Raw genomic sequence first — 27153 nt, 5'->3', positions numbered from 1 at the left:
AGTTTAGTTATGTATTTCTTTACTTTTTTGATTCTTAAATCGTCTTACTGATGATTTAAAATTTTCAAAACGATACCTGTAATCGATAATCTTCTTCTTATTAAAATTTCTGGTTTTATGTTTTTTAGCTAACCCTTTAGCTGTGAACAAATAATATTTAAAAAAGTCAAAGTATTTTTAAAAAATTCATTTTCTTTATGTTAATTTTGACTCCTAGCCACAATTGCATCTCTTATATTGTCCCAAATTTTTTTTGATTATATTTATATTTGTCGACCTTTTTTCAACGTAGTCTTTTTTTTTTTTTTTCTTTTACGAATTGTCAATTTATTTAACCAATGTTTATAATTTCTTTTTAAGTCGTCATTTCCGAAATTTTTAATTTTTGGTTTTTATTAATTCTATTTTAAATTTTTTATAATACATATTTAATTTTTATTTTTTGGTCTGGAAAGTGGTAGTCGACTTTTTTACAGCACTATTAATTATGTTCACTACAAAATCATACTTAATTATATTATGTTCACTTTAATTAATCAATCAATTTAACATAATTAATTCTCTCATAACTTTATGATATAACATTTGCAGTTATATCAAAAATAAGTAAAAGATTGTGAATTGAGGCATTTTTTGGTTAGATTTCGCTACGTTCACCCAAATCAAGTTTTTCAGAAACTAAAAATTAAAAAGGGACTCTTTTTCTTTTAGGCAGAAAATAATAAAAACAAAACGTAAAACTTTAATATTTTGAGGATTTTAAAAAATATTTAAATAATTTTAAAAACGATGTTGATGATTTTAATGCTTATGATGTTGTTTTCCATGTTTTTTAATGAACAATATTATTTTTTAATTAACTCTAATTTTTTTTTTAATTTATTTATTAGTATTAAATACTATTAATATTACAATTCCATATTACATAAATACAAAATTTCCTTGGAGAATATTTTATTTCCTATTTTATTAAGGAAAATAGTTAATATTAAATTTAAAAAACAATAAAAAATTTAACATAAAAGAGAAAAAAAAAATTATTTAAAAATGAAAAATTTTAAAATGAAGAATTTAAAAATGAAAATTTTAAAAATGAAAATTTTAAAATGAAAAATTTAACTGTTTCGAAGGCTCTTTTGAAATCTAGAAAAACCGCCGCAATTACCAAATTATTTTCTTTTGCTAGTTTGTTATATATTAACAAGATTTAAAGCGGATTCGCAAGAATGTTTTCCTCTAAATCCACTTTGCTCGTTACATAAGATATCATTTTGCTCCAGATACTGTTGTAATTGCGTATTAATTACGTTTTCTAATATTTTTTCGTACAGTGGCGACATATTTATCGGTCTATATTCATTTGAAGTTTTTGGATGGCTAGTTTTAGAAATAGGTTTTATTACTGTTTCTTTCCATGTAATAGGAAATGTACCTTGACGCATCGATGAATTAATGATATGCAAAAGTATATCGCCCAGTATATCGAAATATTCGCTGATTATTTTAGAGTTGAAGCCATAGTAATCAGTTTTATTATTCATATTTTTAATGATTTCTTCCAATTCTGGTAAGCTTATCTCTCTGAATTTAAAGCGAGTACCACAATCTATGATAGTGTTTTCATACTCAACAAATGTTATGCTGTTTGATATTTCATTTATACTATTGATAAAGATGTTGTTCAATTCATTAGCAATTTCCATTGGCTCAGTTACTTCAGTACTATTTTAATTAATTAATTTTTAATAGTTATTAATTAACTCTATAACAATTATTATTTTTGATTTAAATAATTTAATTATTTTAGTTACTAACTTCTACCTTGCTGATACAAAAGCTAATAATGACGAAATTCTCTTGGAAATACAAGAAGAATTTCATGTTATACGATACAGATTATTGAGAATAAATTCTCGAATAACTGCATTTCATATTAAATTAAAATGTGGTTGTAAAGCGACGAACGTACGTACATGCATGCATACCATAATACAAATACTTTAAAGACCAATAATTACATACAGAGTGCTTCAGCTGCCTAATATTTTCTTCGCGTCGCTACATTGCTCCCCCTGCAGTGAAAACGTTCTAATACAAGTGTTGGAGAGCGAAAAATTTGAAATTTAGAAATTAAGAAGAAAACTAGAAAAAATAGAGTTGACCTTGTCAGCTCTGTGATATCCGTGCGAATTTGTTATTCTATGTGCAAATAAATATGCTATAACTGACTATGGGACAGACTATAACTTTAAGTTGGCTCAAAATGTATTTTTCAAAATACTGTGTGTGCCAAACTACTATTGAAGTTTTACAGCAGCTGGAGCCAAGAAATTTTAACGAATTTTATAAAGCACATCGACCCTACTAATATATTTGCTTGTGTGAAATTTCAATACCACAGCTTTTATAGTTTCTGAGATATAGACAAATAACTTTTGAAGTTGTACGACATGTACCAGAAGGAGAAAAGCAATTTCAACGACATTTATCAAACACATCGGCCCTACAAATATATTCGCTTGAGTGAAATTTCATTACTATAGCTTTTATAGTTTCTGAGATATAGCTAAATAACTTATGAACTTGTATGGCAGGTACCAGAAGGAGCCAAGCAATTTCAACAACTTTTATAAGATGCATTGCCGCTTTTGGCTTCTTGTCTCGCTGCATAAAATACCAAAATCTGGCTTTAATCTGTCCACTGAGACCCACACGTTTTTGCTTTCTATATCTAGTACGAAATGTTTGCGAAACCTTCTCACGATCGCGAAAGGACCTTCATAGGGAGGAGTAAGACCGGTTTTAACACGGTCTACACGGACAAAGACGTGAGTGCACGTATTCAAATCTTTTGGAAAGAATTCCTTTGATTGTGTAGGGGTCCGAGTCGAAACGGTTCGAATGTTAGACATGTATGATCTAATTCTTTCGACGAGTGTATTTTGATCTGCAAAACCGAGTGTGGTGTCTCCGAAAAATTCGCCTGGAAGCTTCAAAGTTTGACCATACAACAGTAACAGTATGACCAAGGAAATCTAGAGTCTTAACGCCTAGAACACATTTACTTGGTTTAATAGTTAAACCAAACCTTGCTAGCCTCTGGAAAACAGTCCTAACACGATTTAGGTGTTCCGAAAAATAGTAAACGAACGCGATATCTAATCCAAATAACACCTGTTTCATAAAACGCTGAAAAGTTTGAGCCGCGTTCCTTAAGCCGAAGCTCATGCGGGGAAATTCAAACAATCCGAACGGTGTGATAATTACGGTTTTGTGGACATCTTCTGGAGCCACGGGTATTTGATGGTATTCAATAAACAAATCGATTTTGGAAAATGTTGTGCATCCGTGCAGCCTTGTACTGAAATCCTTTATGTGGGGTATAGATTACCTGTCAGCCACCGTTAGTCTCCGCAGGGACGCCAATCTACAGAGTCCCTCTTCGGCACAAATTGTAATAGGGATGATATAGGCGATGACGAGGCCCTAACTGTATCTTGTGTTCGAATTCTTTCTTTGCGATCCTATGTTTCTGATGATTTAATCTTCTAGGCTTGGAGAATGGTAATGGACCTTCGGCAAGTATATTATGCGGCCTGCAAATTCCTTCAAAAGTTTACCAAAATCAAAGAGTAAGTTTTAGCGGCTGGAGTATCCATCGACACCACCGAAGCTCTAATTGAAAGGGATGTTGCTGAATCTACTAACTTCCTTTGCTTCAAATCAATGATCAATCCAAATTTTTCTAAGAAATCAGCACCTAAAATTGGACGAATAACACGGCCGATAACAAAACTGTACGTGAAATTACGACGTAAGCCTAGGTTTACTGAAATTACTCTAGTTCCGTATGTATCTATTTCAGTACCGTTAACTCCTGAAAGAAAAATATTTTTATCTTTCCCAGAATTCAACAAGGAATTGGTGAATGGTACCACAGACAAGTCCGCCCCAGTATCGATCAAAAAATTCAAATGGTTTTTTCTATCTCTAATGAAAAGACGACTTGTTCTTGAAGAAACCAAACTGTTGACCGTCCCAACAGCAGGTGGCATTAGTTTTTTGGATCCCTTGATTTTGCTCCACACTTGCATGGCGCAACACACTTCCTGGTACTTTTTCTAAATCGAAAATGGAAATAACAGTAAGCACCAGTAGACCTAAATCTTTTTCTGCTAGGGAAAGGATAACGATAGGATTTCTAGTCCTATCTCTGAAACGGGTTCGCGACTTCCGATGCCCAGCATCTCCAATTTTTAATTCAGCAATTATTTTCTTAAGGGAGCCAATTTCTTCCTGCAGGTTTGCAATTTTGATTTGATTGATGAGCTCCTCAGACTTTGCGGCGAACGGCGCAACCACAGATCTAGCATCCTGCATGGCATCCCAAATTTTGTCAGCAGTTTTTAATAGGGTTTAGATATCTTGTACGTTTTGCGAAATTAGAGCGATATTTATTACGTGTGGAAGACGACTTAAGCAAAGTTCCTTGATGAATTCCTCACCTGGTGTAGCTACTGAACCTGCTAGTTGCTTCAAATGACGGTAAAACTCTGATGGTCGTCTGCCTCCTATCTCCTCGTCCGATATTAAATTCTTAATTCTTTTCTGAAAACTCATGGAATGTCTGCTCGTCAGTACTCCCTTTAATTTATCCTCCAATACATCCATGATTGACTCGGCAACATCTTGTGGCAACGCTGCGACAACGTAGTTGTATTTACTGAGATCTGAGCTAATTCGATTTATTGCGAATGAGGCTTCGACTTGTTTAGACGTACCGATCGATTTGGGCCAGTAAGCACGGAAAACGCGAATTATATTTATTTTATTTTTCAGTAATAAAATAAAAAAAAATAAAAACACCAAATTTTTGTTTTACTTATTTATTTAACTTTACTTTAATCTTAGGACTAAGTTAGTTAATTTATTTATTTCAATTTACTTTAATCTTAGGATTTACAGTAAAACTGAACTTTTCTTTTTGAAAGCAAACTTAATAATAATTATTGATATAAAATGAATTTATTAACCTAAGGTACTTGGAAGCATAAAACTATTTAGTCAGCAGTAATTACTTTAAGTGTGTTAATTTTATTTTTGTATGTAATTTGATATTTCAACTTTTATTTGAAAACAATTTTTTTTATGTGAAAGTAATTACTGTTGATTGTGAGTTTTTTTTGATATTATGCAAAAATATGAAAATAAGAATTATGAGATTTATAGGAAAGAATTTTTTTTATTATTTTAAGTTAATGGAAAATTTTGTTAAATTTTATAAAAGAAAGGCGACGGAAATGAGGTGTCGTCTTTTAAATTGGCTTTATTTGAGTTTACTGATATAACTCCTCCTTCCCTTGTTTGAGGACTCTCCTGAGTCGTCATATTAATTTTAATTTTAAAAATGTTGTGCTTCCAGGCAAATGTTATAATTATGATCAAAATGGTAAGTATACAAATAGATGTAATAATTTCGTATATATAATATGATTATTTTGTATTTTATTTCTGTAATCTTGTTAAAATTTTCAATTTGATTTAAGATGATATTATCAAAACTTAATTCATTATTTACATTTACAATATGTTCTTCAAAATTTGGTAATAAAAAATTATGTTTAAATTCAATTTTTTTCACTTTTTATTGTAAAATTGTTGATATTTATAGAACAATTGTTAAAATTAATCAAATAATTTCCATTCATAAGAAATGATCTTTCATCACAATTGCTTGAAAGATTTACATTATATTGGTTTTTTGCAATTACTTAACCTTCTTGGATTTCTAAAATTTCTGAAACATTATTAAATGATTTATTATAATTTCTTTTAATTAGGCAATTGTTTGATGGTTTTAAATTTTTTAAGTCTGTATTTTTTGTGTAAGTAAAAGTTTTATTATCAAATTTTAAAATATTTTCCGGAGTAAATTTTAATTCTCTATTTGTATTGTCAGTCATTGGTATTAGTAATGAAACTGTTAATTCTATAAATTCTTTTGGAATATTTATAGCGAAAATTAAATTGTTTTTGTCGTCAGTTAAAATTCCTACTTTTATATTATGGAGTTTATCAAAGTCGATGTCGCATTTAATAATTTCTTCCTTTGTTAGTAAACTACTGTATATTGTACCTGATCTTGCTGATGAAATGTTGTCTTGTAAGTGTTCTATATTGTCTTGTAAAATTTTCAGTTTTAAAGCATAGTCAGTGTAGATTGTTTGTGTAAATAATTGTTTGCCATGTTCTCTGATTTTTTGATTCTCTGACTTAATTGAAGTTAATTAATTTTATTTATTAAAAAACTGATCTATTTATACAAAATTTATGCTACTTAAAATTAATTACTTTTCACAGAAATAGACTAGTAAGCAATTTTATATGTTTATAAAAACCATAAGTCTCCCATGTTAACTTATATATCATTTTAACTTAACGGTTTGAAATTTACTTAAAGTAAAATTAACAAGCAAAGAAATAAAGTTGGACCAAACAAGTGAAAATATTGCTTTTAAATACAGTCTATATATACCTACTACACTATTAAAATTTTTTTCATTCATATACAAAACTACTTCTAGGATTGCATATATGTAGGATGAACGATTTATACAGTCTTTGAAATAAAAGCAAAAATTAATTTAGAAAGGGGTTAACATTATGCTGGATTTTATGGGTTAATTACGTGAGTTAAGAGAAATAATTATACCTTTTAATGTTATGGAATTTACCATTAGCTTTTTGCGTTTATAGAAATTTGAAAAAGCTTGCAGTTTCGCTAATATAAGGCGATAAAAATTTAAATTTTATAAATTTCTAGAGGTGATATTTTGAGAGGGGGTGGATATGAAAAAAAAATCTTCCAACGAAACTATTTGTTAGTGCCTATAGATACTAAAATTTCGAGCTCCCACAAGTTGTGGGAGCTCGAAAAAAAAAAACATCGAAAATTTGGAAAAAACGGATTTTAGATAAAGGTAAATTTGAACAGCCATTTTGTTTCTTCAAAGCTTGACCGTAGTATGCCGTGATAGGAGAAGTAAGACACTGCCTTTCTGCGTTTGCAAAATTTGAAAAATGCTTATGGTTTCACTGCAACAAATTGTTAAAAAATGGCATTTTTAGGGTTTTTGAGGTTAAGGCGGGATATATCTTCTAGAGGGGGGAGATAGTTTAAAAATTTCTACGGAAATAAGTTTCTAGTAAAGATCTACGTATATATAAAATTTCAGCTTTCTATCTTTAAGGGTGTAGAAGTTTTGCAAAAAGACACACGAACAGACGGACGGACGGACAGAGTTAAACTAATAAGCACTTTTTTCAAAAATTTTTTGGAAAAGTGCTAAAAAGATTAATTTTTTAAGAAAGTAATATGACTCCTACAAAAATAGTGCAAGAAATTATGTTATGGAAAAATATTCACATTAACTATCTATAATCTTTGCAAATACATGTGCGTTAATACATATTAAGTTATGACAAATTAGAATTTCAGCAATTTTGGTAATTAAGGTATTTTTTTAAATAATAATAAAAAAATATAGATAATAATAATTTTTGTTGCACAATATGGTCCAATATATCGTACTTAAATTGAGTAATACTTATTACTATATTTATGTTGTTGTTAGTATATGATCAATACAATGTTAGATATTGTATCAATGCACGCCGTATTATTTGCTTGATACAAAAGAAGTAACCATTTGTTTTCATAATTTTTAACATGAGAATTTTATTCATCAAGTGTGTTAAAGCTAAAATCTCCTACTATTAAACAATCCTTGTGATTAATTTTATTTAAAAATTCGTCAATTGTTTTATAAAAATTAATAACATATTGAATGCCTTGTATTGGTAGTCTATATATACATGTAATATAGTCAAAGTTACCACTTCTTCTATTTTTTTTGCAGAAAAGTACTTAAGAATATTTTGATATCCAAATATCATATCGTGCATCATCTTTAATCCCAGTTTCAGTGAGCATTATGATTTGGATAATATATGGAATAGAACCAAGTATAAAATGAAGGTCGTCAGTTTTATTTCTTAAACCGTTAAGATTTTAAGTGAATTGCTCTCATCAAAAATTAGTTCATTCAAATTTTTTATAGATTTATTTTGGGAATTAAAAGATAATATATTATTTCATGGTTATTGAATAACGTCATTGAAAGAATCTACATCGTAAATTTTAATAATATTTTAATTTTATTTTTTTTACAATAGATACATTGTCGTCCCATACCTATGCAAACTAAACTTTCTTTTCCTTTTTCAAATCTCTCGCTCTTTTATATAAATAATTGAAATATTTTGTAAGAATAAAGTAAAATTAACAAGCAAAGAAATAAAGTTGGGCCAAACAAGTGAAAATATTGCTTTTAAATACAGTCTATATATACCTACTACACTATTAAAATTTTTTTCATTCATATACAAAACTACTTCTAGGATTGCATATATGTAGGATGAACGATTTATACAGTCTTTGAAATAAAAGCAAAAATTAATTTAGAAAGGGGTTAACATTATGCTGGATTTTATGGGTTAATTACGTGAGTTAAGAGAAATAAATATACCTTTTAATGTTATGGAATTTACCATTAGCTTTTTGCGTTTATAGAAATTTGAAAAAGCTTGCAGTTTCGCTAATATAAGGCGATAAAAATTTAAATTTTATAAATTTCTAGAGGTGATATTTTGAGAGGGGGTGGATATGAAAAAAAAATCTTCCAACGAAACTATTTGTTAGTGCCTATAGATACTAAAATTTCGAGCTCCCACAAGTTGTGGGAGCTCGAAAAAAAAAAACATCGAAAATTTGGAAAAAACGGATTTTAGATAAAGGTAAATTTGAACAGCCATTTTGTTTCTTCAAAGCTTGACCGTAGTATGCCGTGATAGGAGAAGTAAGACACTGCCTTTCTGCGTTTGCAAAATTTGAAAAATGCTTATGGTTTCACTGCAACAAATTGTTAAAAAATGGCATTTTTAGGGTTTTTGAGGTTAAGGCGGGATATATCTTCTAGAGGGGGGGAGATAGTTTAAAAATTTCTACGGAAATAAGTTTCTAGTAAGGATCTACGTATATATAAAATTTCAGCTTTCTATCTTTAAGGGTGTAGAAGTTTTGCAAAAAGACACACGAACAGACGGACGGACGGACAGAGTTAAACTAATAAGCACTTTTTTCAAAAATTTTTTGGAAAAGTGCTAAAAAGATTAATTTTTTAAGAAAGTAATATGACTCCTACAAAAATAGTGCAAGAAATTATGTTATGGAAAAATATTCACATTAACTATCTATAATCTTTGCAAATACATGTGCGTTAATACATATTAAGTTATGACAAATTAGAATTTCAGCAATTTTGGTAATTAAGGTATTTTTTTAAATAATAATAAAAAAATATAGATAATAATAATTTTTGTTGCACAATATGGTCCAATATATCGTACTTAAATTGAGTAATACTTATTACTATATTTATGTTGTTGTTAGTATATGATCAATACAATGTTAGATATTGTATCAATGCACGCCGTATTATTTGCTTGATACAAAAGAAGTAACCATTTGTTTTCATAATTTTTAACATGAGAATTTTATTCATCAAGTGTGTTAAAGCTAAAATCTCCTACTATTAAACAATCCTTGTGATTAATTTTATTTAAAAATTCGTCAATTGTTTTATAAAAATTAATAACATATTGAATGCCTTGTATTGGTAGTCTATATATACATGTAATATAGTCAAAGTTACCACTTCTTCTATTTTTTTTGCAGAAAAGTACTTAAGAATATTTTGATATCCAAATATCATCTCGTGCATCATCTTTAATCCCAGTTTCAGTGAGCATTATGATTTGGATAATATATGGAATAGAACCAAGTATAAAATGAAGGTCGTCAGTTTTATTTCTTAAACCGTTAAGATTTTAAGTGAATTGCTCTCATCAAAAATTAGTTCATTCAAATTTTTTATAGATTTATTTTGGGAATTAAAAGATAATATATTATTTCATGGTTATTGAATAACGTCATTGAAAGAATCTACATCGTAAATTTTAATAATATTTTAATTTTATTATTTTTACAATAGATACATTGTCGTCCCATACCTATGCAAACTAAACTTTCTTTTCCTTTTTCAAATCTCTCGCTCTTTTATATAAATAATTGAAATATTTTGTCATTTTTTCATTATAGTAAATAAAAATTATTAGAATTATTTTGACCACTGTCAATAATCGATGATATTTTAATTTTCCTCCTCTTCTTTATTTTTAGAAATTTTTTAAATCTGCTCTACTTGTCCTTTTGCTGCACTTATATCTGAGGTTTTAAAAATATTTTCACTTATCTCTCTTAAATTTTCGATATTTTCCGGAACTTCATTTATTTCCATTAATTTCCTGTATTTATTTCGTTTTTATTTTTCTACTCCATATGAGTTTTTTTTTACTTAGATAAAATTTCATTTTCATTTCACAAGCTAATGTTTTCTTATCAATTGCCTTGTCTCACGTAGCTTGCTTATTTTATCCTTCATGTTGGGAAAATAATCCTTAAAAACATCAAATCTCTTCAAAATTCCGTTAGTTTGAGTATCTAAATTATTATTATATTGTATATATACACGATCAGAAGCTGATAAATTTCCTATTGCAGTTGGCGCCAACAGCTGCAAAAAATTAAAAGATCTGCATTGCTGTCGTTGTTTTTTACAAATTTCGCAAAACCAGAAATTATTCACAGTTTCCGAGAATTTTTTAAGATATTCAATGCTCAATCCAGTACAGATTAAATTGAATATTTTTACAACTTTCATGGCACTGTATCCGTTTTGCTTGTCCTTTAAAAGGATTTTCTGCAGATGCACCACAAATTTCCTTGCCTATTACATTCGGCATTTCTGTGTTTTTATTTTAAATACATCTCATTTAATATTGGCATTTGCATTTTTTGTATAAATTTAATTTAAAATACAAAATCAAAAGTTGTTGGTTGCGGCAGCGGAGAATTTGACTTGCCTCATTGATGAAGAAAAGAAAACCGAAAACGAAAGTGAGTGAGAAAAATAAAATAATCTTTGAGTAAAAGACTACCGTATGATGTAAAAACGGAGCTTGCTGAAAGATGGAGAAGAGCATTTTAAAAATCTTCCGTGTATTACGCATGAAACATTTGAAATTTTATATAGCTTGGTAATATAAAACAAACGATTTCTTGAAATAAAATTCATATTACCTGTTTTTCCGATTGAAAGTGAAAGTGAGGGAAGCAGTTTCACTTAGTCTAAAATTAGAAGTCACACTAAGATATTTGACGAATGGAACGTCATGTGTATCACTAGAATATTTAAGTTGAATTTCCAAATCGAAAATATCTTTATTTGACCAACGGTCCTCGGTTCTATTTATAGTGAATAAAAAATCATTATTCAAAGGTAACTTAAATGCAGAGTGAAAAGTACCCATACTTTTGGAAATACTAATTTTTTTCGTTATAATTCTAGTTTTTTTTCAATTTGGTTTCATTATTTGCATTCGTCGTGCAATTTTACCCCAAGTAGTACCTATTAACTGTGTCTTTTTTTTTGTTTTGTTATTGCCTAGAAATGAATCGCAATTACAAGCGCGTCACTATTATAGAATTACACAGGTCAGGTATGAAGACAACTGAGATTGTCTTCATTGCTTACAAAAAAATGACTGTCCACGATGCCATAAAACGTTACCACGTCGGAGAGGAACTCATCAGAGCTTTGAAACGCAAGTGGGATGAAATTACCATTGAACAGTACGCGACCCTTGTCAACAATTTTCCAAAGCGCCTCTGTGCATGTATTACTGCAAATGGAACAAAATTTTGAGCATTTGCTGTAAATTTTTTAGTGAATATTATTATTACTACTCTAATAAACTTCTCTGACCAGTTGACAATGTTGGTTTCTTAATCCATGTAGCAGTTCTAAACTGTAAAAACATTTAAAAAAAAGTTCGGAAACTTTTCAGACACCCTGTATTTTGTTATCAGATATGCATTTCATATGAATTTACAAAATAAAAATATAACAAAAATTTAAAATCCAAAAACTGAAAAAATTTTAATTAATTTAGTCATCTAAATTTGGAATTGCTAGTTCAAGCAAATCTTTCCAATCCTCTTCCTCTATTTTTTTTTTGGTGATTACACTCTGAAAATCATTGATTAGTCCATAAAACACTTTTAGTTTAAAGGCTTTTATCTGCTTCTTTATCAAATATTTTGTTTAAATTATCCAGTGCTAAATCTAAAGGATTTGACTGTTAGTAAATACAATAGTGATGAAAATGGCTCTTCCGGTTATTACTGGATTAAATGGTTATTACTGGTTAGAAAAAGCTATTTACTGAATTATCAAATAGATGTAAATATTGAAATACATTTTCATCGGCCACAACCGAAATTTTAATAAGTCTTATTCTTAAAAACTAAACTGTCGGCAACTGTCCTATAGCTTAACTGTCGGCAATTCCTAAGGTTTATGAGTTGATGGTATATGACAATATTTGTTTCCATTGTATGTCATTGATTAGTGCGCGTCAACATGGCTTCTTGAAAAAGAAATCCACGGTGACTAATCTAGTGGAAGCCACGACAGTTTTCTCAAATAATATGGAAAATGGGTATCAGACGGACGTAATTTACACAGACTTTAGCAAAGCTTTGACATACTACCACATGAAATTATTATTTTAAATTTGAAACTCTTAGGATTCCTTGACAACTTCTTAGCCTGGATAAAGACATATCTCTCTGGCAGGACTTACAGAGTCCTCTTTCGTTCAGCAATTTCCTCGCCTCTTTTGTCTAATTCTGGTGTACCCCAGGGTAGTCACTTAGTCCATTGCTGTTCATAATTTCAATTAATGATGGTGTTTCCATCCTAACTCACAGTAAGGTATTAATATATGCTGTTGACATGAAAATTTTTGAAGAAATAAGCTCATCAAATGATGTGTTGTGTCTTCAGAATGATCTTAAACGCTTCTACGGCTGGTGCTCAAGTAACAACCTAAAAATCAATGTAAGTAAATGTGCACAAATGTGCCAAGCTCTTAGTCAAGTTGATTCAATAATAGACCTGGGTGTTTGCTTCGATAGCAAGTTATCATTCATAAACCACTACAATCTTATTATATGCAAATCAAGCTCGATGTTAGGTGTCATTAAACGCTGGCCAAAGGAGTTTAATGATCCTTATGTTTTAAAATCGCTCTACACATGCCTGGTCCGTCCTCATCTTGAATATGCTTCACAAGTATGGTCAGCCTATTGCGATATACATATTAATAGGATTGAGTCTATTCAAAAAAATTTTTTGAGGTTCGCACTGCGCTTTCTTCCTTGGGAAGACCCCATCATTCTTCCACCTTACGAACACAGACTCAAATTAATCAACCTACCCACACTGCGTAAAAGACGTGACATCGCGGATTTGTTATTCAGTTTTCAGCTTATGAAAACTGACTTAATCTCCCACGACATTTTAAATAAAATTGTGATTAATTCCAACTTTAGGTCTCGTTCCCCTAATCTTTTCATGGTTACTTTTCATAGGACCAATTAAGGGAAACATGAACCTGTCAGCAGAATGCTGCGTTTATGCAACAAACACAAACTTGACTTTTCACTGAAGAAAGACACGATGAAAAAGCTTTTATTTACTTATAGTTAAGTATAACCCTTTTCTTTATTTTAACAAATTCTTGTTTTAGCTTTTCATTATTTAAATTCATATTTGATGGAATATTATTACTAATAAGTTTTATTTTGTATAATTTTTAAATTTAATTTTTAAGTCAAAAATTTGTTCTGTCTAAAAAATATGTATCTGTATATGTATTCGTTAATTTTAAGTTATGCAAAATGTTTGAGCTAAGCATAAATAAAATAAATAAATAAATAAATAAATAAATAAACATACGAAGCTGAAAAATTTTAACTGAAAATTATATTGCCGTAAATTAGAACACTATTTTGGGGGGTTTGGTTTGGGATCAACAACTGATAGGTCGCTGACCCAATTGTGTAACTGTGTGAGTTCCTGGGCAAGTGCTTATTCTACTTCTACGTGGTGTTCCGCGGAAACTTTTTCTACCACCACCCGTTGGTGTTGATGTAAGGTTAACCTGTAAAAATCGGTAGTTATTAAAGATTTAAGTGAAGCTAGGGATGGACTGATTAGACCTAATAGGAACAAAAGCAGTTTATGAATCAAAGATTGTGATTTATGGATTTGCACCTGGAATATAGGTGTAATACAGACGTTACGACAATTCAGGAAATATGTTGGATAGAATCTGAAATGTTGGTTAGAATCTGAATTTTAGCAAGAAAATTGGTTCCGCGCCTCTTGTCTTGACGTCCGTTGATGAACAGTGGGAACATTGCACAGACATCATGAAATGGTTGGCCAATTACGCCTTTTAAGCCACTACTTTCAAAAACTCTTGGTATGATGATAAATGTTCGAGGATAACAAATAAGGCATACAGGAGAGAAGGCCCTGAGGCAAAAAAAGTAAGATCTTAGCTCTAGGATATAGAGGAACATAGAGACAGAGCGAAAGTAAGGACCTTTCATAGAAACACAAAGCCGCTCTTGTGACCAATACGGAAGGGATATTGTGAAAGTGAAAATATTTTGAGCAGCCACTAAATACATCGAAAGTGATGCATCCATAACCTGTTAAAAACAAAGAGGTAATTCCAACTAACCTTGAGAGCTGTTCAAAGTTGGAGGTAATATCCTGGTTTGAAGCATGCACCAGATCATATGCCGCATTTGAATGGGGAAAGTATGCTCGAATAATGCTCATCGAAGCCTTTACAGAGAAAGATCAGAAAAAAATGGGTCTGAATGTCAATGAGAACAAGACAATATATATGCTGCCAACCAATAGGATGGCCACTGTCTATTATATTGGCCAAAACATTCCTGTTGATTCATACAATTTTAAGGTAGTTAAGGAGTTCATCTACCTAGGAACTAATGTCAATTCTCCCAACGACATCAGAGTGGAATGTGGCGCAGAATAACTCTGGCAAATCACTGTTACTTCGGATTGGGAAAACAGCTGGGCTCAAACCTCCTACCCAGAAACATTGAGCTCCAGCAGTAAATATGCGCTCGTTATTCCGATCTTATGTAATGGCTCAGAAGCTTGGACACTCTCCAGGACAAATGAGCAATGCCTTGGTGTTTTTGAGCGAAAGATTCTTGTTCGATGCTGAGAAAGAGCAGCAACCCCGAACTCTACGAGCTGTATCGGGACATGGATGTAGCCAGCAAAATCAAGATCATGAGACTACACTGGTTGGGCCACATTACAAAACTGTTCGAAAGTGGTCCAGCAAGGAGAGCGTTCAGTTCCAAACCCGAAGGAATGGGACATTGAGATAGATGGCATCTTGTTGGAGAGTCGAAAGTTCGGCGGATTTGGAAAAACTTCGTGTCTCCAATATACAAGGAGAGGCGCCCAGGGCCGCAGCGGTTGGAAAAAAGTGTTAAGTCAGACTCAGGACATTCATGGTTTGTAAGATCTAATAAGAAGAATATTAGAACAAAAATATCTTACATTTTATATTGTATCCCTATGATTTACCGTATATATCAAAAGTTTAAAGCTTCGTATACCTATATAACACTTCGTCTACCTATTTAATATTGGGACATTAATATTTTCAACCCCGCTACCACTTCTCATTGATTCATTCACTTGAAAACACACAAATGAGTTTTTAATGCTAAAACGTATACATAACGTATAATTTATAATATGCTGCAATATTAATTAATGAAAAATTTAATGAAGTTTCGATATTAATTATGATGACTTTTGGGACACCAAACGAAAATATTAGTTGCCGAAAACTCTCCCAATGACTCTTGACTTGCTAAGTTTCCCCTAAGGGTTCTGTAGAAATTTGTTGAGCTCCGTTAATACTATAACGTCTACAGGTAGATCGATATTTGGGTTGCATTAAGCTTATTATCCGGTCTTATTTTTTGTCTAAACGAGATAAGGTCTTCCTTGTAGACCTTGTTTGACTATATTGTCGATTTTTGCATTCATTTTAAGAAAGATTTTTTTTTTTGGTCTCGACTGCTATGGCACGTTTTCTTTAGATTCCTCTAACATGTCCTCCACCTGTTTGTTTATTAAGTAAAATCTTCAACCTTGGTTTGTGTAAATACAATTTTGTAATTTTTAAAATGGAGTGGATATCTTCCCTGAATTTTTCCCATTATTGATTCCGTGGTATTTTTATAACGTATTTAAGAAACAAGTAAGTTGATTTATAGTGTCATCAAATTGATTAAATGTATGGCCGTGAAAGGTTGAAGAAAGTATTGAAAATTGGTAACTATTTTCTTCGCCTATCAAAAAATAAATCTGGTTTTAGATGCACTGATAGGAATTTCAACGGAAGGGAAAAAAATTTTATATTTGATTTTTTAATAATTTTTACCGACCGTATTGTGCATAGAATAGGTAGGTTATGTGGTGGCAACAAAATAGCTTATTTCCATTTCTCCATGGTAGGGAAATGTAAATAAGCTATTTTTAGCAACCTATCCGATATTAATATTTAACCGATTCACTTGAAACTTAATATATGTATAAGCTCCGCTCGACCTCCCGCGAAATCTCCTAACTTTTGGAAGAAATCATGTGTCAGCAACTGGACGTTTACTACTTTGCGTATACAAAGAAAACTGGACCAAATATTCATCTTTGCGTATACAAAGAAAAATAATCAATCGATTTCATAGAAATTTAATTATTTAATTCAGAGTGATAAAACGATAAATCTATAAATTTTTTTGGAAAGATCAAGGTTCAGAAATTTATCTGGGGGCCGTTTAACCTTCTTATAATATTTTAATAAGTTGTTGCTTGCACCTAACAAAGATTTTTCAGATAAACATTTTCTTGACGTGTGTTAAAACTTAAAATTACTAACATCGCGTCTGCAATTTTATGAAAATATTTGTTATGAAAATGGAATGTTCTGTGAAATATTTTGAATGTTATTCTTGGGGAAAATGTTTTGTTGAATCAGGAACATTTGTTTGAATATAATTTGTGAAAATATAATTTTTGTTTGATTAACTAACATATTATACATGCATATTTTTTCAAATGTGTGAAGGAAATTGACCAATATATTCAGCTCTACCGATTCTACATATTTTTTATACCCTGCACTTCGTGAAGGGTATATTAACTTTGGTATGGAGTTTGTAACTACTTGAAGGAGTCATCTGAGGTATGGACATATATATATATTCTTGCTCAGCGTAAAATTCTGCGTCGATTTAGACATGTCCGTCCGTCCGTCCGTCCGTCCGTCCGTCCGTCCGTCCGTCCGTCCGTCCGTCCGATCGCACGATAACTCAAAAACGAATAATGCAATCGACACCAAACTTTCACAAGTTGCTTCTTTTGTGCCAAGGACGAACCCTATTGTTATTGGACCAATTCGGACAACGGGTTCGGGTAGCTGCCATACAACTCAAAGAGTTTATTTTAATTATTTCAAAAACTAATAAAGGTACATATATAAAATTTTGTATACATGTGTCCAATTATATTCTACATATGCTCTAAAAATTTTAATGGGATAGCTGCACCGGTTCGGGTGGCTGCCATACAACTCCAGAAGCTAATTTTAAATATTTGGAAAAATAATAAAGTCAGATTCATGTAACTTGGCAGTCATGTGTTCAATTATGGGTCAAATATATTTCTGAAGTTTTGGTGGAATTGCTTGACAGGTTCGAGTAGCTCCCATACAAGTCTAAAAGCTTATTCTTAATATTTGGAAAAATAATAAAGTCAGATTCATGAAACTTGGCAGTTGTGTGTCCGATTATGTATCAGATATATTTGTGAAGTTTTGATCGAATTGCTTGACAGGTTCAGGTACTTGCCATACAACTCCAAAAGCTTATTTTACATATTTGGAAAACTAATAAAGTCAGATTCATGAAACTTGAAAGTTGTGTGTCCGATTATAGATCAGATATATTTGTGAAGTTTTAGTGGAATTGCTTGACAGGTTCGGGTACTTGATATACAACTCCAAAAGCTTATTTTACATATTTGGAAAAATAATAAAGTCGGATTCATGAAACTTGGCAGTTGTATGTCGAGTTATAGGTCACATATATTTCTGAAGTTTTGGTGGAATTGCTTAACAGGTTCGAGTAGATCCCATACAAGTCTAAAAGCTAATTCTTTATATTTGGAAAAATAATAAAGTCAGATACATGAAACTTGCCAGTTTTGTGTCCGATTATAGATCAGATATATTTGTGAAGTTTTGATGGAATTGCTTGGCAGATTCAGGTACTTACCATACAACTCCACAAGATAATTTTAAATATTTGGAAAAATTATAAGGTCAGATTCATGAAACTTGGCAGTCGGATGTCCAATTATAGGTCAGACATGTCCGTGAAGTTTCTATAGAATGATTTCACAGGTTCGAGTAATTGCTACACAATAACGAAAGGTGCAGGGTATAATTCAATCGGTTTATACCGACTGAAACGTTTTTACTTGTTTTAATTTAATATTTAAATTTGATAAATTCGATATATTCGAAATAGTGATATTCGAAATATTGATTAAAATCGGTCGATAAATTCCGTCTGAAAAATGCATTTACAAAAAAATGCAATTTTTAGTACTTGCAATTGATTTCAAGAGTAAATTTTTTGATTAAAAAATTAAATTTAAAAAGAGATTAAAGAAACATAAAGCAAAAAAATAATCTAAATCGCTTTTAAAATCATACCAATCATAATAATAAAATTAGATGTCATAAAGAATAATCAACAATTCCAGAAAAAAAAATATTTCAATTGGAATACTTCGAATACATAAAACATTAAGAATTTTTATTTTACTTATTCCGATTTTAATCAATATTTCGGAAAATAACTTCAGCTTGGTGGCCTGATATATAACATTTTATGGTGCCATAATTATTGGATACTTGATTATGTGAACCATACTTCTTAGCAGACCTCATTTAATTTACGGATGAGAGAATCTGAATTGCAGATGCAAAAAAAAGGTGAAAAATGATTGTTCAGTTTATTGTTCAATTAAATAAATTCAAATGCAAAAAAAGTGAAAACACTTGCTTGATTATTATCAATAGTTCGTTGTCTCCAAAAACTAAAATTCGGTTTACAATATAAGCCTTATGAGCTAAATTAAATAAAGAATACATACATTATGTATACTTATACATATGTGTACCTTTATTTACATAGCTAAATATTCTTATTTTTTCTAATCAATCTATTTTTTTCTAATTAATATAATATTTTAGGTCTCGTAAAGGTAATTACTAATTTAATACTTGGAATATTTCGAAATTTACTACAAATTCACAACACGAAACGTTAAGACAAATAAAAAATAGCAACAAATAAAAAATAGCGTGCATTAAAAACGTCGACGCAAACAATTGTCATAGTGGCGCAGTGAATTTTTAATTAAAATAGAATATGGAAAGTGTAATAAAAAAGTAAAGGTATAAATTCAAAATTAAGTTTTTTGACCTATTTTTCCAAAAAAATTTTCAAAATACGTTTTTGAGATTTTAAACATCTTTATTCAAAATGAAGCATTTTTTCGTCCCAAATGACTTTTCAGAAATATACAGTTTTTTTACTTTATATTAAATTATTTTTCAATAAAGTTGGGTCAAACCAATGGTTTGTATTGTAGCACTTTTCGCTTTCATTTGTAAATGAAACTATTTCTAGGATTGCATATATTTAGGATGAACGATTTATGCAGTCTCTAAAAACTGCTAAATTTTCAGGCTCCTACAACCTGGGGTCTAGAAGAAAAACGACACCAAAAAATTGGAAAAAACGAATTTTAGATAACGGTAAATTTGAACGGTCATTTAGTTTTTTTAAAGTTTAGCTATAGAGTGCCCCGATAGGAAAAGCAAGTCACTGCTTTTCTACGTTTGCAAAATTTGAAAAATGCTAATGGTTTCACTGCAACAAATAGTTAAAAAATGGCATTTTTAGGGTTTTAGGGGCATAATTTTTAGAGGGGGTGAGATAGATAAAAATTTTCTTTTACAGAAATAAGTTTCTGGTAAAGATCTATGTACATATTAAATTTCAACTTTCTATCTTCAAGGGTGTAAAAGTTTGTAAACATGTCCACGGAAGGATGGACAGAGTGAAACTAATAAACACTTATTTCAAAATTTTTTTGGAAAAGTGCTAAAAATAAAAAAGAAATTGTGTATACCTACATCAATCTCACTATGTAGATAAGATAATTTAACATTATTTTGAAAGAATTTACACATTTTGTAAATAGACACTATGCATTAATTCTTTTCTTAAATTTTTCAGATCAGAAATCTCATATAGTTTCAGAAATATTGTGTATATATTGTGTTGACATAAATAGTTACCGATTCCTCCTGTTGCAAAAACTTTTATTCCAAGTTTATTTGCCACAAATAACGTAGCTGCAACGGTTGTACCACCTGAAATACCTTTACTGACAGCGTAAAGCAAATCTCTTGTTGAGCACTTGATGACATTAGTATTATTTTTATCCAGAGCCAATTGTTCTAAATGATGTTTCTCCAGCCCAATCTTAATTCGACCATTTATTACTGCTATAGTAGCCGGGGTTGATCCCTGAAAATTAAATATATTTTCAATATATAACTAGTGGTGTGTGCTTGTATTGCAAGCCTTGCAAGTATTATGCCTGTAGTTTTAAAACTGTGTTCCATTCTGTGGCAGAGATATTTTAAGTTTACTTTATTTTTTCACAAACACACCCGTAATACACATACATGTAGATATGTTTTTTCCTAATAAATAATAAGATAAAACTTAAAATAAGAAAAGTTCTGAAAAGTAATTACCAAAAAATACATAATTAAACCAATAATTATGTTCTTTGAGATCTAATACCTTTTGAATAATTTATTTTGAACCTCGCTTTGAGTTATGTCGCATTAAATCCTAAAATACCTTTTACAATAAGCACTTTTAGCGATAAATTACTGTACATGCATAAAATAATTCGCTACTAAAATACATGCACGTATGTATTTGGAGTTTATAATACATGCGAATAAAACGTGTGACTTCAGAATGAGTTAACACCAATACTAACGTATATAGGGTAATGCATATAGCATATGATTTCTATGCAAAAAGTCCCAAATTCGAACCCTGAAAAATGCGATTTGCCAGATGAACTTTTTTCTATTGATAATTTTATTTTTTTTAAATCAAAATTAAAAAAGCTTCACCCTTACAAATCAATATCAGCGAGTTTCCGTTCTAAATATTTTTTTGAATAACATTTTCTTATAAAATTTTGTCCTAAAAATACATTGTCAAGAAGAGTACACTTATGTTTTGCTTACTAATACATTTTGCAGCAGATCACGAAAAGAAAACATAACTTAATGCGTACGTACATACTTATTATAAAACAATGTAGATTTTATTAAAACTTTACAATTTTCTTAAGAAAGGGATCATTTTTTGTTATAACTCACACTTCCAAATATGAATTTACATACAATATTTATACCACCAAAAGTAAATAAAAAATTACCCCTACAGGATGTAATACTATTTTGTAAAAAACGGTTACAAAGCATCTTAGGAGGGGGTGAAGGGGGAGGCTGGGTGGAATTCTTGCTTTTTTCTGAGACCCTAGAGGTAAAACCGTATCTAATGTCTTTTGTCCCATGTCTCTATCCACACTAGAAGTACCCGTACTTTTTGACACCAGAAAAGTAGCTATATATATATAATGTAAAATAGGATGGTTTTAGAAGAGCTATACGAAATATGAATAAAATATAGAATTATAAAGGCAAATTCAAGGTACTGCGTAGCCTTCTGGGTGGAGTGGTAGTCTGATAACCAGAAGGTTATTTGATCGATGCTTGCCTGGATGTTGTCGTATTTTTCTTTTTTGGATTATTTAAAAAAAAAAAAATTTTTTATTTTGTTTACATTTTTTTAATTTTTTTTTTATATATTATAACAGATAAATATTATTATAAAAGTTTAAAGAAAATATCCAAAAAAATATTGTTATATTAGTTTGGAAAAATTCGCAAAAATTTTAAGAACATACTCGTAAATATGTGCGTATATTTTTGTTAAAGCTTCCTAACTAATTTGTTTTAAGCTTTCTATATGAATTAAATAATATTATGGGGTGACATACAAAAATAAATTTTTCCAATAAAGAAAAGGTTTAGGCAACAACAAAATAATATTTTTATTCAAATATATGTATGTTCATATGAATGTAATTTTTCATATAAAGAAAAGGTTTAGGCAACAACGAAATGATAATTTTATTCAAATATATGTATGTATATATAAATGCATTAGAATTTGGGATTTTAGAGTTTTTCGCTCAAACATATGAACGTATGTATGTACATATTAACAATAAAAATGAAATTTTAAGTACATATACGTACATAAATTGTGTATCTATATGTTTTTAAAGCTTGCTTACGAAACATAATATTCAAAACAATAACAAATGAAGCATTAATATTCAGTTGCCACAAAACACCTGATATCTTTCATAAAACCTGACATTTATTTAAGTTTATTTCGATTTTTCAAATTTAAAATATGTGAGATCATTATATTTTCGAATATTATTTATATCTCGTTCTCGGTTTGTGTTTGTAATAATAAAAAGTATTATTTATTTGTTGGTTTGCGTTTCTAGTAATATAAAGTATAAAAGAAAAATGTGCTTTTGTAATACAAAAATTTTTTCAGAAAATCTTAAAATAGGGCTGTTTCAGGGCTAAAAAGTACCAATGTCAGATTTTTCTGGGACCTTAGAGGCAAAACCCTATCTAATGCCTTTTGTCCCATGTCTCTAGCCCTTTTAGAAGTACCCGTACTTTTTAACACCTGAGAAGTAGCTATATAATATATATATAATACTTATTTTCTCTTCCTTTACACATATTTTTCATTAACATTTTAATTTTCGTATCATTTTCTCTCCCCTTCCTGGTTTAATCCAATAACTTTATAAGGGAAGTAACACACATTTACATATTATACAGTTGTATTATTATAGTTGCTTTTCCAGGTTCAATAATATTATTTTTAAATATAATTGCTTATATTACTGATTGAAGATTATTTGATGTTTTTTTGTATACTCATAAATAGTAAATTTCATTAACAATATTTAGAAATATTTAAAAACATACATTTTATAGACAAAACTATCCTGGTTTTATTATACATATTAGTGAATTATCTATAATAAATATTAAAATCTCTACATAAGCGTATTATGCCCTTTAATTAAAATATTTTGCAAATTTTTGTTGATATTTGAGATTGATCCCTTTTCTGTTTTTCATTTTTGAGCCAAATTCAAATTTTTGTACGAAAGTGAGCACTTCAAATACCCAGGGTATCAACTAGTAAAATCAAGGTTTATTTTCACATAAAATGTTCATATAAAGAGGTACATCCTTAAGCTTATTTCAACGAATTAACATTTTCTATCTTGAAACTTTTTATAAAGTCATGAATTACGTATGGTTTTTTTCCAATTTTGTGAGAAACTATTGGGACAAAAAATGTAAAGAAATAAAAAATGATGAAATTTTGAATTTTGCCAAAGTTCGAATGCTTGAATTTCCCAAAAAACATATAAAACCACAGAAGAGACTACTCTTTGTTTAAAGTCCTTTATGTATTAAATCTTTCTTTTTTTATTTACTCCTTTTAATTATTTCCTTATTTTTCACATTCTTGCAAACTAAGACTAAAATTTAAAATAGAAATACTATATATCCCATATATATCTATCAGGCCATCAAGCTCAGAGAGCAAATCAAAAATAAATTTCAAATTTATATGGAGTTTAAATGGAAGGGTTGTCGGAATTTATTTGTGTGAAGGAAATTGGTCAATATTTTTAGCTCTACTGATTCTACATATTTTTTAAATTTGAAATTTAAATTTCAAAACAATCGGATGTTAAATTCCATCTGAAAAATGCATTAAAAAAAATCCCAATATTTAGCGCAGACAACCTTTCTTGTCTTCCAAATGGGAGGGTACTGAATTACAAAGTAAAATTTTTAAATAAGAAATAGAATTTAAATTGAATTGAAGAAAAAAGCAAAAAAATAATTATTATAATCTAGAGGAAGCTTTTAAAACTATACTAAATAAAATGTAATCATAAGGAATGCTCAAAAATTTCCCAAAAAAAAAAAATATTTCAATCGACATACTTCGAAAACATTAAAGTTTTGTTTTTGTATTTTTGTATAAGAATTGTTTTTGTATTTTTTTCCGATTCAAAATTTCGGAAAATAATTGCTAAAAATAGGAAAAAGTATGAATTAATTACAGTAATACAAATTTTAATATTATTAAGTTGTGGGGTTTGAAACCAAAAGGAAAAAAATATTGAAAATACTATATTTACAAGTTTCATTGATTGAATTGGTTATAATTAAGCAGATACGATAGAATATTTTGTGTAACTATTTAAAATGATTACATTTCAAAAATACTATTAATCAAAATAAATCATATCAAAGAAAATAGTTTGAGGGAAAATCGTAAAATTTTAAAAATATACCAAAATCTAAGACAATATCAGGGAAAGATTCGATTTCAGATCAAAACCAAGAAGAAAATATCTTAATTTTTTGGAAAAAATGTTTATCAATGTCCTCAAGTTCAGTAATATCAGGCAATTTATTAAAAGTTCTTGGAGCCAACATATTATAAAAATGTTCGAAGTAAAAGATCTCGGAATAATAGAGAAATTTGAATTGTTTATTCTAAGATTATATTTTAATATAATCCGCCATTATTTGTTTAAAATTAATATTTTATAAAATGGAAGTATAAATGACGAAGAGACAATATATTAAGGTAACAAAAATAGGAAGCCATAATTACTATCATAATTTACCATAATTATAATAACACATTTTTGAGCAATCAACAGTAGTAGAATGACGTCAAAATACGAACCACCACAACATTTAATTCCAAATTAAAGTTTACAATTGACTTTCAATGAAAAATAATAGCTGGGATGGTAAACCTGTTTGATTGTTCAAGTTTCAAATTTTAACAAATTGTTCAAGTATTTTTTTAGATTAACAGAATAATCTACCTAGCATAACCTACGATCAAAAACTAAGCCCAAATATTTAAACTTTCTTATCGACTCAATATCAAAGCGCGATCGGTCACAAGGCAAAATGTAATTATAGTAGTAAAAATTGTTTTAAAAACTACTTATAATAAGTATTTATTGCAATACGTAAACACATAAGTAAATGGTACTTAAATAGGTAAATGGTATTTAAATACATAATCAAAATTATAATTATTCGTCCAACTCAAAGGCATAAATTTTGTTTTATTACTAATTATTAACTGATTAGTAAAGAAATATTTCCGATCAAGTCTTTTTAAAATCAATAAGTTATGTCGTACTATATAAGAAAATGGTATCACAAGCAAGCGCAATGGGGTTTCTTTTATATTTCTGACTAAGAAAATGGTTTATGAGAACAAGAAATAAAATTAGGCGAAGGACAGAGCCTTGAAGTACGCCAATGCCACCATTTTTCAAATTACTAAATATAAGTACCAATTTTAACGTTTTGTGTTCTATTTCTTAGAAGGAAGCATTCTGAACATGCTTTCTGATAAATGCTTAGAAATGCTTACTGTTTGGAGCAGCTCTGCCAATAAATCCAATTGTCACCACCCAGAAGGTAGTGAGTAAGGTAGAAGCGAGTAGCAGGCAGGTATCATCCGAAAAATCCAAGCGCGTTTGTACTCACAGTAAGCAAATAACTAGCTAAAAAATATCATTCTAAATATTAATGCTTCATTTGTTATTGATTTGAATATTAGCTTCACCAGCAAGCTTTAAAAAAATATGCATACACGATTTAAGTACGTATGTACTTAAAATTTAATTTTTATTGTTCGAGCGAAAAACTGTAAAATGCTAAATTCTAATACATTCATATGTACATACATATATTTGAATAAAATTATTATTTTGTTTCTGCCTAAACCTTTTGTTTATTTGAAAAATTTATTTCTGTATGTTTATCCCCATGATTCAATAGTTATATGTTTTAAGTGTATTTCTATATGCTTAACCACAATTTTAAATATTATTCAATTCATATAGGAAATTTAAAAAAATCGTTAGGAAGCTTTAAAAAAAATATACATACACGCTTATGTATGTAGGCTATATATCCGTTTAAAAATTTCTATTTTTTTTTAATACATTGGCTATGAGAAAATTTATTAAGAAATTTTCTAATTGAAATCCAATGTTTTTGTTTGCCGAATATTTTTTATTTTAATTAATCAAATTATGAGAAAAAGTTATCAAACAAATTTTCCCATTAGTATTACGTTATTTTTTTCGTAATACAATTCCGCAAAATTAACAAAATTATTAAAATCCAGTTTCTGTTTTTCAACATAAATCAGACGACACACTTTTCGTCGTGAAGTACATTTCCTCACAGGTAAAACTTAGTATTTTAGCTTCAACAAGTGAAAATACTGCTTTTAAATACAGTTTATGCATATTAACGCACTATAATTATTTTCATTCATAAATGAAGCTATTTCTAAGATTGCATATATTTGAAATGAACGATTTATGCAGTCTTTGAAATAAAGCAAAAATTAATTTAAATGTAGGTTAACATAATGTTCGATTTTAAAGTTTAATTGCGTTAGTTAAGAAAAATAATAATATTTTTTAATGTCATGGAAATTACCGTTAGCTTTTTGCATTTATAGAAATTCGAAAAAGCTTGCGGTTTTGGAAATATAGGCCGCCAAAAATTCAAATTTTACGAATTTCAAAAGGCGATACCTTGAGAGGGGTTGAGAAAGAAAACAATTTTTTCCAAAGAAAAATACTCTTTTTTGGAATACGGGTCCAGGATCACATATATACGCGTGTACAGGCGAACACCGTAATCACCCGAACCCGCACCCGACTTCGTTTT

The 27153-nt window shown here is 29.5% G+C and overlaps 1 protein-coding gene across 4 annotated transcripts in view; it reads right to left on the bottom strand.

Moving 5' to 3' along the window:
- Window positions 1-27153, bottom strand: part of LOC129616642 (pseudouridine-5'-phosphate glycosidase-like) — a 329630-nt gene that overhangs the window by 135044 nt on the left and 167433 nt on the right. For all 4 annotated transcript variants that reach the window (XM_055532273.1, XM_055532270.1, XM_055532271.1 and 1 more), the window contains one exon: window positions 20521-20752. In XM_055532273.1, the coding sequence (XP_055388248.1) occupies window positions 20521-20752 (232 nt within the window). The remainder of the gene's footprint in view (window positions 1-20520; window positions 20753-27153) is intronic.

Source organism: Condylostylus longicornis, unplaced genomic scaffold (assembly GCF_029603195.1).
Source record: "Condylostylus longicornis isolate FDR11 unplaced genomic scaffold, ASM2960319v2 ptg000257l, whole genome shotgun sequence".
Lineage (NCBI taxonomy): Eukaryota > Metazoa > Arthropoda > Insecta > Diptera > Dolichopodidae > Condylostylus > Condylostylus longicornis.
This window is presented reverse-complemented; position numbering and strand designations above follow the sequence as displayed.